Here is a 14,187-nt window from a genome sequence, read left to right on the forward strand (position 1 = left end):
CTTTATAAGACCAGAAAAAAAAATTGATTTACTTTGTTATTTGAAATTTTCGGATTTGTTTGAAAAAAAAAAAAATCGGTTTCTAGTTTTATATTTAATCTTTTTTTTGTTTTCTCTTATTTGTTTGATTTACTTTTGATACATCTTTCTTTTGCTTGTGCGAGATTCTTCTATCAAGAGGATCAGAGCAAATATGAAGTCTATTGAGTTTTATTCGGATGAAGAAATCGAAGGAGAAGAGCCCTATCAAGTCACGTTGGATGAGGAAGACAACTATGAAGCTATCTTGTGGCAATGAGATGGTAGTTCAGCTTCTAATTCAAGGGATGAACCAGATCGTGAAGCACCAGACCCAGAACCACCCGACTCATACAACACCAATAAAGGCTATTCTAAACCATGGATTAAATTTAAAGATGATTTTTGTAGACATGATTCAAAATCTCCACTGACCCAAATTATGTCTTTTTCAGGAAATGATAATAAATTTAAGAAGGGGGAAGACATGGACTGTGATAGAGGATTCACAAAGGACTACCATTATCAATGTCTTAAAAGGAGAGAACAGAAGTCCGACCATCACATCTTGTCACACCAAGTGCCTAGAGCCTCACATCAAGCAAAACCGAGAGACAAGTTGTGTCGCACAAAGCCACAAGTGGTAATGAAGTGACTCAAGGAGCATCAATTCGACCTAAACCACCTCCAAGTGGTAGATGTGATCCCCTATCGGAGAGAGACGCAAGGGCCAATAAGCTAAGAGGAGGCGAGCTCAAACATGGCACTAGCAAAGACCCATTGCTATCTAAACCGAACCAGACCTACAAGAAAAATTTCAGGTTATCTCTAAACAATGGTTATAAATATTTTGGACCTGAAAGTTTTGAGTTTACAGGACAAAAAAAAGAGATTATCCACAGTGGTAACACAACATGGACATGTACTTTAAGTACTATGCCATTCCCAAAGAAGAAAAGCTCGAATATTGTCTTGTACAACTCATAGGAAGTGCAAGTCTTTGGTGGAACAAAGAAGAAAAAGTTAGACGAAGGTCACTCAAAACGTGGAAACAACTAAAGTTGCTTATGAGGGAGAGATATGCACCTCAAATGCTGTCCCAGCCTAGTCAAAACACTTACCCTTCAGAGGAACCAAGCCTAGATAAAACTACACACCACCGTGTTAGTTCCAATCAAGATTCCGCCAAGGTAAGTGGCAAGAATACTGAGCTTAACTTTTATCAACAACTTGACCACGTGATGCACTTGCTTTCATCCAAAAGGTATGAGAAAGGTACAGGTGCAAAAGGAAAATCGGATCCCACACCTTCTCTAGAACCGTGAGACAAACTCAAGCAAAGTAAGTCCTCTAATTTTTCAAAGTCAAGTGAATTGACATGCTATAGATGTCATAAGAGAGGTCATTTTGCTGCAACATGTCCTGAAAGACAAGTAGAAGATGGCACATTGCTAGAATTAAAACTGAATGCATCTAGTTCAAATGACACTTTATCAACATCAAGTTTAGAATTTCCCAATTCTAGATTAATGCGCTTGCCTTTGCCAAAGGTTATTGATGCATGTCAATGTCATAGCATAGATGACATATCTAAAGAGTTAGACTACAAGGTATCAACTTCAAGGGTAGTTGATGTTGACACAAGTCTTAAAGCAGAACTTTCCGAAACAACATCTACATAAGTTTGCCGAAATAAGATCACTCTCATTGGGGCAGATTTGATGTCAAGCATTCTACATGGTACTCTACAAGATACAGGTACCAAAAACATGTATAATGATCAGCGAGAGACCACATCCAAAATGATCTTAAGTTTGGAGCAAACAGAGACACTCAAAAGGCGTGATAACATAGAATCAAATCCAGAGCTTAAGTTGAGCAAGATAGCCACTAGAGAAGATGAAGTTGACACAAACAACATCTTGCTGCAAGAAGAACCACCGGATCAAACATTAAATCAACCAACCTTGTTGTTTTTGAATGATACACTCATCGATGAACTATGTCAAGTAAGTAACCCATTATTTCAATTTATTTCTAATAATTTGAATGATGTGATTATAAACTAATAAAAACCTAAAGAGTGTGAGAAAAACGTAGGTTCTTTAAATAAACCTATGAAACCTATTTCTTGTATTAATACATATCAAATAGTCTGTGATATACCTAGTGCTATAATTTTGAGAAAGAAATGGTTCAAACAAAAAATGTTTTACATGTTTATATTGATCCCATGACTGTAATAATGCACTTGCTCTTTGTCAAAAGTGTCAACAAAATTGCAGGTACAAAAGAGGATCAGAAAGGCAATTTACCAGAGATGAAGAGACTCATGAATCTAAATCAAAAGCGGAGAAAACCAGAGCCATTGGTGGTCACACCATTCCTTAAGGAGACTAGAGGAGTCCCGAAATCTTGCTTAATTAAATAGGAACCACTGGATCTCAAAGCTCAAGCTAAGATCCAAGGAGGAGCTAAGGACGCTACACCATCAATCATGATACCGGATCAAAACCGAGGCGTGATCCTATCTTTCTTGCTCAGAGGACAGAAACTTGATGCACCACGCATCACAAAACCAAAACCATACCGAGGTAAGACCCTAAACTACCAAAATCGAATGAAAGCTAACTTGCTTTCACTTGGTGCAGATTATACAGTTTCGAGGACGAAAAGTTTTCAAGGGAGAGGGTATGATGCAGACATCAGAACTATACCAAACTGGGAGCACGACGAACCAACCGGTCCACACCAAACCGGTCCACGAAGAGCATCTTGGAGAATCTTTTCGCAAATGGAGTTCTGAACAAGCACAAAGAGAAGGGTTAATTATTCATCATCAAATTAACCCTAAGGAGCCCAATGGTTCAAGAGGGATCAAGCATCAGCAAGTGAAATTACCTCATTGTTGGGATATGACTGTTGCACTCTTTTTCCCTTGTCTAGGGTTTTTCCCACTGGGTTTACCTAGAAAGGTTTTTAATGAGGCAACACCAAGTCATCAAGGAATCACTTACCATCCATCTGATTCAAAGTTGACACAAGAAGTCGTAGCTGAAGTACTTGTTGAACTACTCGATGATAGACATGCTGAACTACTCGATGAAGGACCTGAACTACTCGCGGATGAATCAGACATCATTGCATGCTATGAAGAGTTTCGGCCTTTTGACACTTGGACCAGGCCTAGAGGAAGCCCACACACCTATTTGATTCACCAGAAGTCCCCAACCCATGGAGTACAACCCAATAGAAGACTCAAGTCCAAACCACCATTTGAATCATGTCCATTAATCTACTTGAAGCCAGATAAGGAAACTTCTATTTTCCTTCACTTGGACGTGCCCCAAATCTACATATGGAAACCAGAAGAGCCTCTACATCCACTAGAGAATATTTGGAGGATTTTCACCAGCAATAATAACCATTGGATCAGGCGGATTCAATCTTATTATTACTCGCCTCTTTCGGACCCGATTGTCATCAATGCACACAACCTACTTCCTAATCTATTTTTGTGCAAATTCGAGTTTCCACAAGTACCTATGAAGCTTCCAAGGCGTCATCATTTCCTCCCCAAGTTAACGAGATACAAGGCACATCTTCTTGCTTTATTTGGACTGATTCTACACTTAATGGTCCAATGATCATATTTTCATTAATTGTTGCGATTTCTTTCTTGTTTTAGAACACTAGAACGTGTAGTTGAGCCTATATATGCTCATTAGTTTGTTCATTTGTAAATCACCCTTGATCATTTTAATGTAATAGAAACGTTTTCTTCTTTACAAAGTTTGAGTCTTTGTATTGCTTTGTTCTTTAGTTCTTTGTGAGTGATTCACTTAGTCCTTCAGAATCCTGTGGATTAAGTTTGTTGAGTGATTCACCATCCTTCATTCGTTCATTGATCGAGCGAGTCGATTATCCCACCAATTGAGCGAGTCAATCACCCATCTATCCATCGTACCATCCCTTGATTCACGAGAGAGTGCTTCAGAGCCAGCTCGTGAATTACACCTTCCGCAAGATAAGCTTGGAATCTCTTGATCCTTGTGTGATCTTAAGTTGGAGTGATTCCAATCTTAGATCATGCCTGGGTGTGGCGGTCTTTTGAGACATTTTGTGGCTTTCGGGGCGGACTTTTGAGTCATTGTGTCGGGCGTGGCAGTCCTTTGAGACATTGTGTGGCCTTCGTGGTGGACTTCTGAGACATTGTGCCTGTGTGTGGCAGTCTTTTTTGACATTGTGTGGCCCTTGTGGCAGGCTGTTTAGCCAGATGTGTGGCCTTTGTGGCGGGCTGTATAGCCATAGTGCCTGTTTAGGCGGTCCTTCGGGACAGATGGTCTTTGTGATGGTCCTTCGGGACAGATGGCCTTTATGGCGGGCTGTTTAGCCAGAGTGCCTGTTTAGGCGGTCCTTCGGGACAGATGGTCTTTGTGATGGTCCTTCGGGACAGATGGTCCTTCAGGACAGATGGCCCTTGTGGCGGGCTGTTTAGCCAGACTGCCTGTTTAGGCGGTCCTGTTTAGGACATATTGTTTGGTCTTTGTGACGGTCCTGCTTAGGACAGATTGTTTGGCCTTGGTGGCGGTCCTGTTTAGGACAGATTGTTTGGCCTTGGTGGCAGTCCTGTTTAGGACATTTGTTTGGCCTTGGTGGCATGTATAAGATCCTTGTGTGGTCATGAGGTATTCCAGCGAGGGAATATGTGTTTGGTAGGACATTGAGATGTTTTACGCGAACCACGAGAAGGAAACCTGGATAGGGATAGGACTCAGACGTGTTCAGAATTGTTTCCTCGCGGCTCTTAGTACTACCATATTCCAAGACTTTGTGGCTTGGGAATATGGTTGGTATATCGACTTCGGATGACGATCCGGGGGCGCGCTGTAGGGTGGCAACCCGAGAGACGAGTATTGGATTTTACTTATATATTATGGTATGCGGGTTTAGGCCCGATGAGAGCCAACATTATGGCATGCAGACTTAGGTATGATGAGGAGCCAATAAAAACTCAAGGTTTAGGCCTATGAGGAAAAGGAAAGTCCAAAAGTCGAGAGCAAATAACGCCTGGAGCGTGAGTCTATCGCCTAGAGGTGACCTTCTGTAGATCGGTTGGAGGAGTGTGGGCCGTGGAGATAGTTGCGCAGGAGTCCTTTGCTGATGGTTGTTCGAGATTCGACGACAAATCTAGATTGGTGGGGGAGAATTGTAACACCCGTGAACCGTAATCCCGGTTTGGGAGTTGCATCGGTCGATGTAGATGGTGCATCGGTTGATGCAGGTTCAATTCTCTGCGTTTTGACTTAAGTTAAACGCTGCTTTTTGGGTTAGGAAACCCTTAAGTCGAGTTTTGTTTCAGTCGACGGATTTGGCCATTTTTGAGAGAAAACGAAAGAGAGAAAAGGTTCTTGAGTGTTCTTGAGGTTTTTGGGTGATTTGAGGCTGTTCCTATAGAGATTTATAGTTGGGATCGTTGTAGGAGCTTCCTGGAAGTGTTTTCTGGCTTGTTTGAGGTTCAGATTCGTCTTGGCAAAGGTAAGTGCAGGAACATGGCTTATCTAAGCTAGAGAACTCTTTAATCTGCTTGTTGTGTGTTGTTAGACTTGTTAGATCGTTATTTGGGACGTTAGGAAGCTTTCTTGTGGCTTGGGAACGAGTCTTGTGGTTGCAGGAACGAAGATCCGGCGAGAAGCTTTGGGGAAACCATGATTCTTGGCATTGCATCGGTCGATGCATATCTTGCGTCGGTCGATGCAAGTGCGAGGACGGCGCGTAAAACTTTAGGGTTTTCGTGTTATGTTGAGCATGCATTGGTCGATGCAGTGCGAGTATCGGTCGATGCAAGTGTGACTTGCATCGGTCGATGCAACTTTCTGTCGGTCGATGCATCCCCATGTTGGTGTCGGTCAATGCAGAGTCCTGGTTTGTCGTTTGTTGTTTGTTGATTGTTGTTTGAGGATTAGATATGACTCTATTGCTTGTGTGTATAGCCCAGTAGAGGGGAGGATTGCCTTACTGAGTGTTTATTAAATACTCATGCATTGCAATATGTGTTTGTGATGCAGGTAAAGGCAAAGTGTGATTATGGAATAAAGGAAATGAAGAGGAGGATGTTCTCGGGACTCGGTTTGATGTTGGCTGGCATTGCTAGGTTGCTAGAGTTAGGTCATTAGAACATTGCTAGGGTGGTGGTTATGTGTTTCCTGTTGTTTGATTATTGGATATTGTTGACGTCATATTTCTTGGTTATACTATTGGATATTATTGGATATTGATATCGGTTATTCCGCTGATAATTGTGATTGTGGTTAGGTGGCTAGTGGGTATGGGACCACGAGCTGTAGTTTATTTATTATTATATTATTATTTATTATTTATTATTAAAAAAAATGGTTCAGGTTGTTTCAACGGTGGGTTTGCTATTTAGTTTAGGTGGTTAACTGTAGATCCTTCGGGATCTTAGAAGGCGGTTGCGGGTTCAGGGTTATGGAGGGTTGTTTGAGCCACTTCCATTTGTAAACCGCCGCAACATAGCATCCACCGAACCGGATTTGAAGGAATTTTGCTCAGAGATCTCGTAGGTCGCTGGACTTGGAGAAAGGGTGTTAGATTCTGATGTGGTTAGATTGCTAGGTACGGGATTTAACTTCGCGGAGCCGTGTTATCGGATGCTTGAGCATATCGGAAGACCTGTAGCGGGTCAAGCTGGACATCGGAGAGGAATCAAAGATAGAATTTGGATGCTTCTGTCATTGGTACTGATCTAGTGTCTATGCTGCAAAGCCGTGGGTCTTGTATCCACCGGTATTAATGCTTCAAGTTTCTGTTTCCGGTCATTCAGCAGGGTCTGATCTCGTTTTCTGATGACGGCAAAGACTTTTGTTTTCTCTTTTTGTAATCTGTTGGATTTTTGTAATTTTTAAGGCCTTGCCTAATTTTTGGGAAGGCCCATTATTATTAATATAATTACAAACTAAAAAAAATAGATTAATTATATATATATATATATATATATATATATATATATATATATTCCTTACCTTTACCATTTCTTTCACCACAAATATCTCGTTGAATACTTACTTTTTATTTAGTTAGTTGAAATTATCCAAAAAAACTATTTAATTATTTTCAAAAATATCCAAAATTTTCAATGTACTCTTTTGAAAATAATTGATTACATGTCTTTTGTGATATTTTTGAAAAAAATAATTAAAAGTGATATTTTTGAAAAAAAAAACTAAAATTGTGGTATGTTAAGGAATTTCTTTTAAACATTTTTGGAACTGTCTATTGTATATATTATTTTTTCTCTATTTTTACCTGGTGTCCCTTTTTATGAGTACCCGTATTTAAGGGTTGAGTACCCGTAATATCTTTGATTTCCATAATATACAGAAAAATAAGTTGTAAGATTTTAATATGGTTTAAATAAAAATTAACATTTCTTTCTTTAACTACTAAATTTTTTCTGTTAATATTAATTTCAAAATTAAAAAGTCCAAAATAGCTAGAAAATAAAATATTTTTGATATTAGTGATATTATCTTGTAACTTTGCTTATTTTTGTAGTGAAACTTCCTATTCTATTTGTATAATCTTGACTGGATAGATTAATGGTTTTTGTTTTTTTGAACTATATATTGCATATATTTCTTTTTATCTATTTTTATTCAGTGTCCCTTTTCTGAGTACGCGTATTTAAGGGATGAGTACCCGTAATATATTTATTCCCATATATACGGTAAAATAAGTTGTAAGATTTTAATTTGGTTTTAATACAAATTAATGTTTCTTTTTTTAACTACTAAATATGCAAAACGCTCATTAAATGTGAATTTTTTTTGTTAAAATTAATTTCAAGCTTAAAAGTCCAAAATAGCAGGGATGTTAAAGTAATTTTGTTACACAGTGTTAAATCTTGTCCGGTCTCATCCTATTGCGTCCTGTCCCGATCCATCCCGTTAGAAATTTTATATCCCATAGCCCTTCTCTTTTAAACAATTATCCATATAATAATGCTATTAATAAATTTTGGCTTAGAAATTTAGACGAAATACATATATTCTCTATTTGAATATTTAATTTATATTGTTAGTAGAAATTATAATTTTCAAAAGCTCTCAAAATATTTTCAAGAATATCAAAAATTCTCAAAAAACCTGTCTCAAAACAGTTAACATTTTTTTGAAAATCGTTTAAGCAGTTAAATATTTCTCATCATAACGCCATAGATAGACCGGAATTTTAATCAAAATTTAATGCACTTGTTCAGAATTGAAATTAATTGCATAAACATTAATATATTTGTGATGATATTAAGAGTGTATATTTTAAAAAATAATAATCTTATGATTAAAGATTATATAGTGTTTTTTAGACGAAAAAACACTTTAAAATCCTTTCTAACTGAATAAGAGAGGATTGTATTAATCAAATAAATAATTTAATAACAGCAGTCAAATAAAAAATTTCCATTTGAATATTTAAAGTTATACATTTAATTTTAGTGTTTATAATATTTTTTGATAAAATTATATGATTATCATATATTATGGTTTTGCCTTAGCTTCAATTTCTAAGATTAGATTTAGAAGATAGCTTCAAGTTCTTTATTGCAGCTTCATATCTATAATAATTCCACATGTGAAATGTAATCAGACGACCAAAATCAATGATAGATTTCAGTAACCCCCAATCTGTATGTGGACTTGTATTCTTCTTTTTTTTTGTTGTTGTATTCATGCCCTCTATGCTCTATTTTCGTAACTATACTTATTTTATTAACATACCAAAAATGATAATTACTGGAAAAGTAACTATCAAAATGAACATTATGATCTTTCTTCAATTTATTTTTTTTTATTTTTTATTTTATTTTTTCACTGTAAAAAACGAAATTAGTAAACAATCATATGTGTGTGTAAATTCTTTTAAAGGCCCGTGAACATTTAATTTTGATTATTCAAATATCCAAATCAATACCAACAAATAAATAAAACGACTTGATTATCTTGGGTGAAGTTTAGAATAATTCTTTATTAACACAATAGAGGTAAATAAGGTGGTTGACTCGAGAGTCTCTACTGGAACACAGATACGCAAAAAGCTTGTCCGTTTGTGTTGTACCTCAGATCTGTCTCAAACCTTAATGATTTTATCGTAGGTAGAAAAACTTCTTCATTAAGAATCCAATCAACTAAACATCACACAGTCAGATTATAAGAAACAAAGTCATGTTCAAGATCAGAGGCAGCCTCCCAACTGTGAAGATTTGCAGATGGGAGAAGTAAGTTAGAAACGGCACAATGCTATCACATAATGCAGAAAGAAACTCGAATCTCGTTTTTTGATCCATAAACTTAGTAAATACGAAATGTTGCAATGAAACATAATAATATATCGGCTTCATTTGCCACCACCTGAGTCTTTTCCCTCTAAAGCTGCAAAATTCACAAAATCAAACTCTTCAAGAAGACTTCTATCAACAAAAACAAATCGATACCCAAACCAAATAACTAACTAACCTTGACAATATAAGATGTGACTAACGGAGAGAAGTCTTATTTAACCTTCTATATTTTAAGGTGTCATGATTCTAAAGATAGGAAATTCATATTCAGGATTCAAGAGCATAAAATAGCAATGTTAAAGGATATGCCTTTTGTAGAATGTTGGTATAGTGCATGATTATTGGCTTTTCTGTGATTCTCTTTGAATATCTCCAGCTAGATCCTCTTTGTCTCAAGCTCTGCAAAACAAATGAACACAAACAATTACTCAGTGAGGGCAAGCCTTAGGGCTCACGAAGTCTTCATACACAAACATGCTTAGACCATCACAAAGTCTAAACCTAAGACAAGCAATCAATCACGTGTCAACGACACACAAACATCAAACAAATGAGACTACGTCCCATAAACAACGCTGTGCATTACCGGATTCCTCATGCTTTCGCATTTCTTCCTGCACATTTCCGTCGTCGTGCATTATGGGATTCATCATGCTTTCGCACTTCTTCCTACACATTTCTATTACCGTACATTACGGGATTACTCGTTCTTTCGCACTTCTTCCTGCACTTTTTCACTTGCGTATCCGGATTCCTCATGCTTCTCGCACTTCTTCCACGGACAACGCGTTGGCTCGTCAGCCAATCCTGATCTACCCGCATTCCGCGCCCGTAGACCACCACACAACTACAAGGAAAAAAAAATCCTTGTAGGACTCTCTGCAGCTCACCCGCTTCTTCGTGCCTCTTGGCACATTTTCTCCTCACACTCAAACAATTTATTGAATCACACAAACATGCATATCACACACCACGCAATCCGTTTTAAAATATCTAGTTCTTTTAATTCTCAAATCCTATTACTAATTCTTTTTCTCTACATTTTATTTAGTAAATATATAATATATTTATTATTATTATATACTCAACAATCAACTAAGATTATTTATATATAATCCATAGGTATACTTGGTTTAACCTTAAACTAAGTAACTATCCAAACATATCGGCATATGAAAAAGACACTAACTAGTCCTCACCTTAGCCAAACGAATAGAATCCTCGGTTCAGCACTACCAACAGCAGAAATCCGCTTCAACAACAATCTTGACCTGCAAAAGTTTAGATTAACCAATCAAAGATTATTTCCCAATAACAATCCATGATTTAAATACTGGTTAGCAATGAACAAACAACACAACAACAACAACACGAGACGTTACGCTTCATCGTTTACCTCTCACGGTGATTAGTCTCGACGCACTGTTAACACGGCGGCAATACTCGTCTACGGACTAAGGCGGATCAAGCTCACGGTGGTTAGGTCCTCATGCCACAACAAAATACAACAACACAAAGTGACACATCAGACAAAGCCAATAACTTCCTGCACAAGTTACAAAGAAGATCTAGGTTTCCTTACCTTTAATGGTTTAGACGATGACTACAACTACTCCGGTAACAGTGGTTGCCATCTCCGTGACACGGTGGTAGACCAACGGTGAAGAACAACCGCCTTTGACGACAACAGAGAATATCAGAGTGGTGAACTCCAACATCAACAACGATGGACTCGACGATGGCTCTTAACAGCTTTTGAGATTTAACCGAGTGAGCAGATGTAACAGTAAGTGATTAGCATAAAGAAAATTTCTAGAAGAAATGATAGTACATAGAGGATTTACCAACTAAAACTGAAACAGAAAGCATCAATAGACCAAGCACATGTGCAAGTTGAGGAGAGATAGTTAAAAGAATGCAGATTGTTCCAAATAAGCTACAAAAAGGGATAATGCATTAGTCACAAGAACTGGCATTCCAATGGTAAACAACAACAAGCAAAACAAACATTGGTCATACAAAACAAAGCATACCTTCTGGATTAAAACCCTTCTGAAATTCTGAGCTCTTAAGGTAGCCATAACGTTTTCCCAGGTAGCATTCATGTTAGTCGTAAAAGCAACAGTTAAGATGGGTTCCAACGAGTACAAAACACGATAATAATTACCAAATTAAGATATATGGTAAGCTGAGTGAAGTAGCGCATTTGATAATGAAGAGGATAAACCAACAATTTATTACATGGTCAGTATACTTCCGTCTTCCTTTGTAAACCCTTCTAAAAGAGCCTTCACCAACGAGCTCTATCACATGATAATCCTCTCTCCTTCCACTGATTCACATCCTTATCGAACCGATACATCTTTGATTTCCTTTCGATTCACAAACAAACCAAAAAGAAATCAGTCAAACATCTCTAAGAAGACCATCGCTCATCACCAAGAGCTAAACCCTATTAATTCGATCAGATTTAGTTGACCTAGATCAAACAAAATGAAATGAAAATAAACAGAGCAATGGAGAAATAGACTTACGTGTTTATGCCGGAAAAAGCAATCAATTGAATCGATAATCATTGAAAACTGAGTTCACGGTTTGAATCGATTCACCGTTTCATCGAGAGAGGAAAGTGAGAGATAGTCAGGAAAAGAAAGAAGAAATGCAAATGGTTACTCAAAATTGACAAAAATTTAAAAAATGGGTTGAACAAAATTGGCTTGAATAATATTCAACTTATTCATCTCCAGGAATAGTAGTTGAACAAGTTGAAAATGTTCAACTTGAATAAAAAGTTGAATATTACCTCTTCAACCTTTTCAATGCAAATGGTGAAAATTGGTTGAATAATTTTTTTCAAGCCGTTCAATCTCTTCAACAATGCAACCATTTGCAACCTAAGAAAATTTTTTTTTTATCTTTTGTATTTAATCAATATCCAACCAAAATTAGCCACATATCGTTTCTTTAGGATTGCTTCCCCTCCTCCTCAGAGCAACAATTCTCAGTTAATGGGCTAATTTTTTGGGTTTTTCAAAAAAAAAGATAAATTGGTTGAACAACCCAATAAGAACAGTAGTGGACATGCTCTAACGGACCTAACTGACTTATATTAAATACAAAATGTTATACTCGTAGACCAAATCATTTCTCTTAACCGTTTGAAGCTTTTGAGTAGTAAGTCAAACGAAGACGTGTGATTTATGTCAACTATGTAAGCTAAGTAATATTCCTAACCAAACGTGTGATTTACTCACCCTTCAACAAAATTGTTTTTCTTGCAGGGAAATTAAGTGGGTAGAAGTTGAGGTTAAGGAACCGGATAGGATGTTTTCGTATTGTTTTGCAAAATCTATGTTTTCTTTGCTCGTTTGTTTTCGCATTCAAAACAGATCCAACTGTTTTTAATTTGTGTTTTATTGATTTGTAAACATTATAATAAGTATTAAATCGAATTATTTTCATATATATTTTCGCACAAGTGGAGCTGGTACGGTCTAGTCCGAGCCAGCACAACGCCGTGTACGTACCGAGGGTTGCAAAGGGATGTACGTAGCGGGTAGACGGCTGCTGGTGGAATGGCTGGAGAACGTAATTTGTTGGTGGAACCTTGGTCGAATCATAGGCAGTTGTATCATTGTGACGACCTCCGAACCGGTCCGCGGTTAGTCCGACCATGTGGATGGTTCGGGTGCGTTACATTCATCACAACCCACAGCCCCACAAGAAAGCAAACTGGAACAAATGATGCATGCACTGATGGAAAATCAGAAGAAAAATGCCACTGAGGTGAATGTCAAGATCGATAGCATGTTCGGAGCTGAATGGGTGAATGGGATAATACGAAAAGCTGAAATCAGTAGTAGGAGAGCTTCAGGTCAGACTCCCTTTCATCGAAGTAGTACGGATGGTTCCATCTCTTAAAAAGTATGTGAAGGAGATCTTCACTGATAGGCTCAGTTTGGAGAAAGGAGTTATGTATCCACGCAAGAATGCAGTTCAATGCTCCAAAATCGAATGCCAGCAAAATGTGGAGATCCAAGAGCATTTACGCTGCCTTGCATAATAGGAGATTTCAAGTTCAATAATTGCCTCTGCGACTTAGGGGCAAGCGTGAGCCTGATGCCACTCAGCGTTGCAACGCGACTTGGACTATACTCCTTCAAGCCGACCCAAGTCAAAATCTTAGTCCTAGTTGATCGCTCTACCCGACATCCAGAAGGGGTATTGGAGAACCTACCAATGCAAATTGGGAACTTCTACATACCTACTGATTTCATTGTTTTGAAACTTGACGAAGAATCTCAAGAACGCATTATGCTTGGAAGACCCTTCCTGGCCACTGCAGGGGCAATGATAAACGTTCGAGAGGGCAAAATTGATTTGCACATGGATGATTTGGTCTTGAGATTCAATTTGGAGAGAGTAGCTAAGAAACCCACCATCGATGGCCAAACCTTATGGATTGACACAATAGAAGAGATAGCAGATGAGATCTCTGAAGAAGTATGTTCGAATGAGCACCTGGCCGTAGCTAGGGTACTTGACTAAAGAGACCGTGAAGATGGCAGAAACACTTGATGCTGCAGCAAATTTGGAATGCAAAGTCCTTTTTGTTAATTTGCAAGCTGGACTGACCGATCCCAACATTGCACTGACCGATCCGGCTCCTTCTGCGGAAATTACCGATAAGCGCAATGGAACAATTGTTCCTGATTTTAGATCAGTCGATCCCGAAACCAGCTTTGAGACCAAAGAACACCAGGAGGGCTGGAGCAAGCTCAAGGCTCCAAAATTGGACTTAAAGACACTCCCAG

The 14,187-nt window shown here is 38.0% G+C and overlaps 1 protein-coding gene and 1 long non-coding RNA gene across 2 annotated transcripts; one reads left to right on the forward strand and one right to left on the reverse strand.

Annotated features, from left to right (window-relative positions):
- LOC109132194 lies at window positions 8,960-9,622 on the reverse strand. The gene is made up of 2 exons (XR_002037444.1): window positions 9,549-9,622; window positions 8,960-9,464 (listed from the first exon to the last, which is right to left on the reverse strand). It is a non-coding gene; the product is annotated as an uncharacterized LOC109132194 (long non-coding RNA).
- LOC104710066 lies at window positions 13,130-13,921 on the forward strand. The gene is made up of 2 exons (XM_010426605.1): window positions 13,130-13,247; window positions 13,395-13,921. Exons 1-2 carry the CDS (start codon window positions 13,130-13,132, stop codon window positions 13,919-13,921), a joined length of 645 nt encoding a protein of 214 aa, XP_010424907.1.

The sequence above is a fragment of the Camelina sativa genome, chromosome 1 (assembly GCF_000633955.1).
Source record: "Camelina sativa cultivar DH55 chromosome 1, Cs, whole genome shotgun sequence".
Lineage (NCBI taxonomy): Eukaryota > Viridiplantae > Streptophyta > Magnoliopsida > Brassicales > Brassicaceae > Camelina > Camelina sativa.

Coding starts and splice junctions, on each gene's coding strand:
- LOC104710066 (XM_010426605.1), top strand. CDS start 13,130: ATGGAAAATCAGAAGAAAAATGCCACTGAGGTGAATGTCAAGATCGAT. Junction 13,248..13,394: donor CAGTAGTAGGAGAGCTTCAG/GTCAGACTCCCT, acceptor ATCGAATGCCAG/CAAAATGTGGAGATCCAAGA.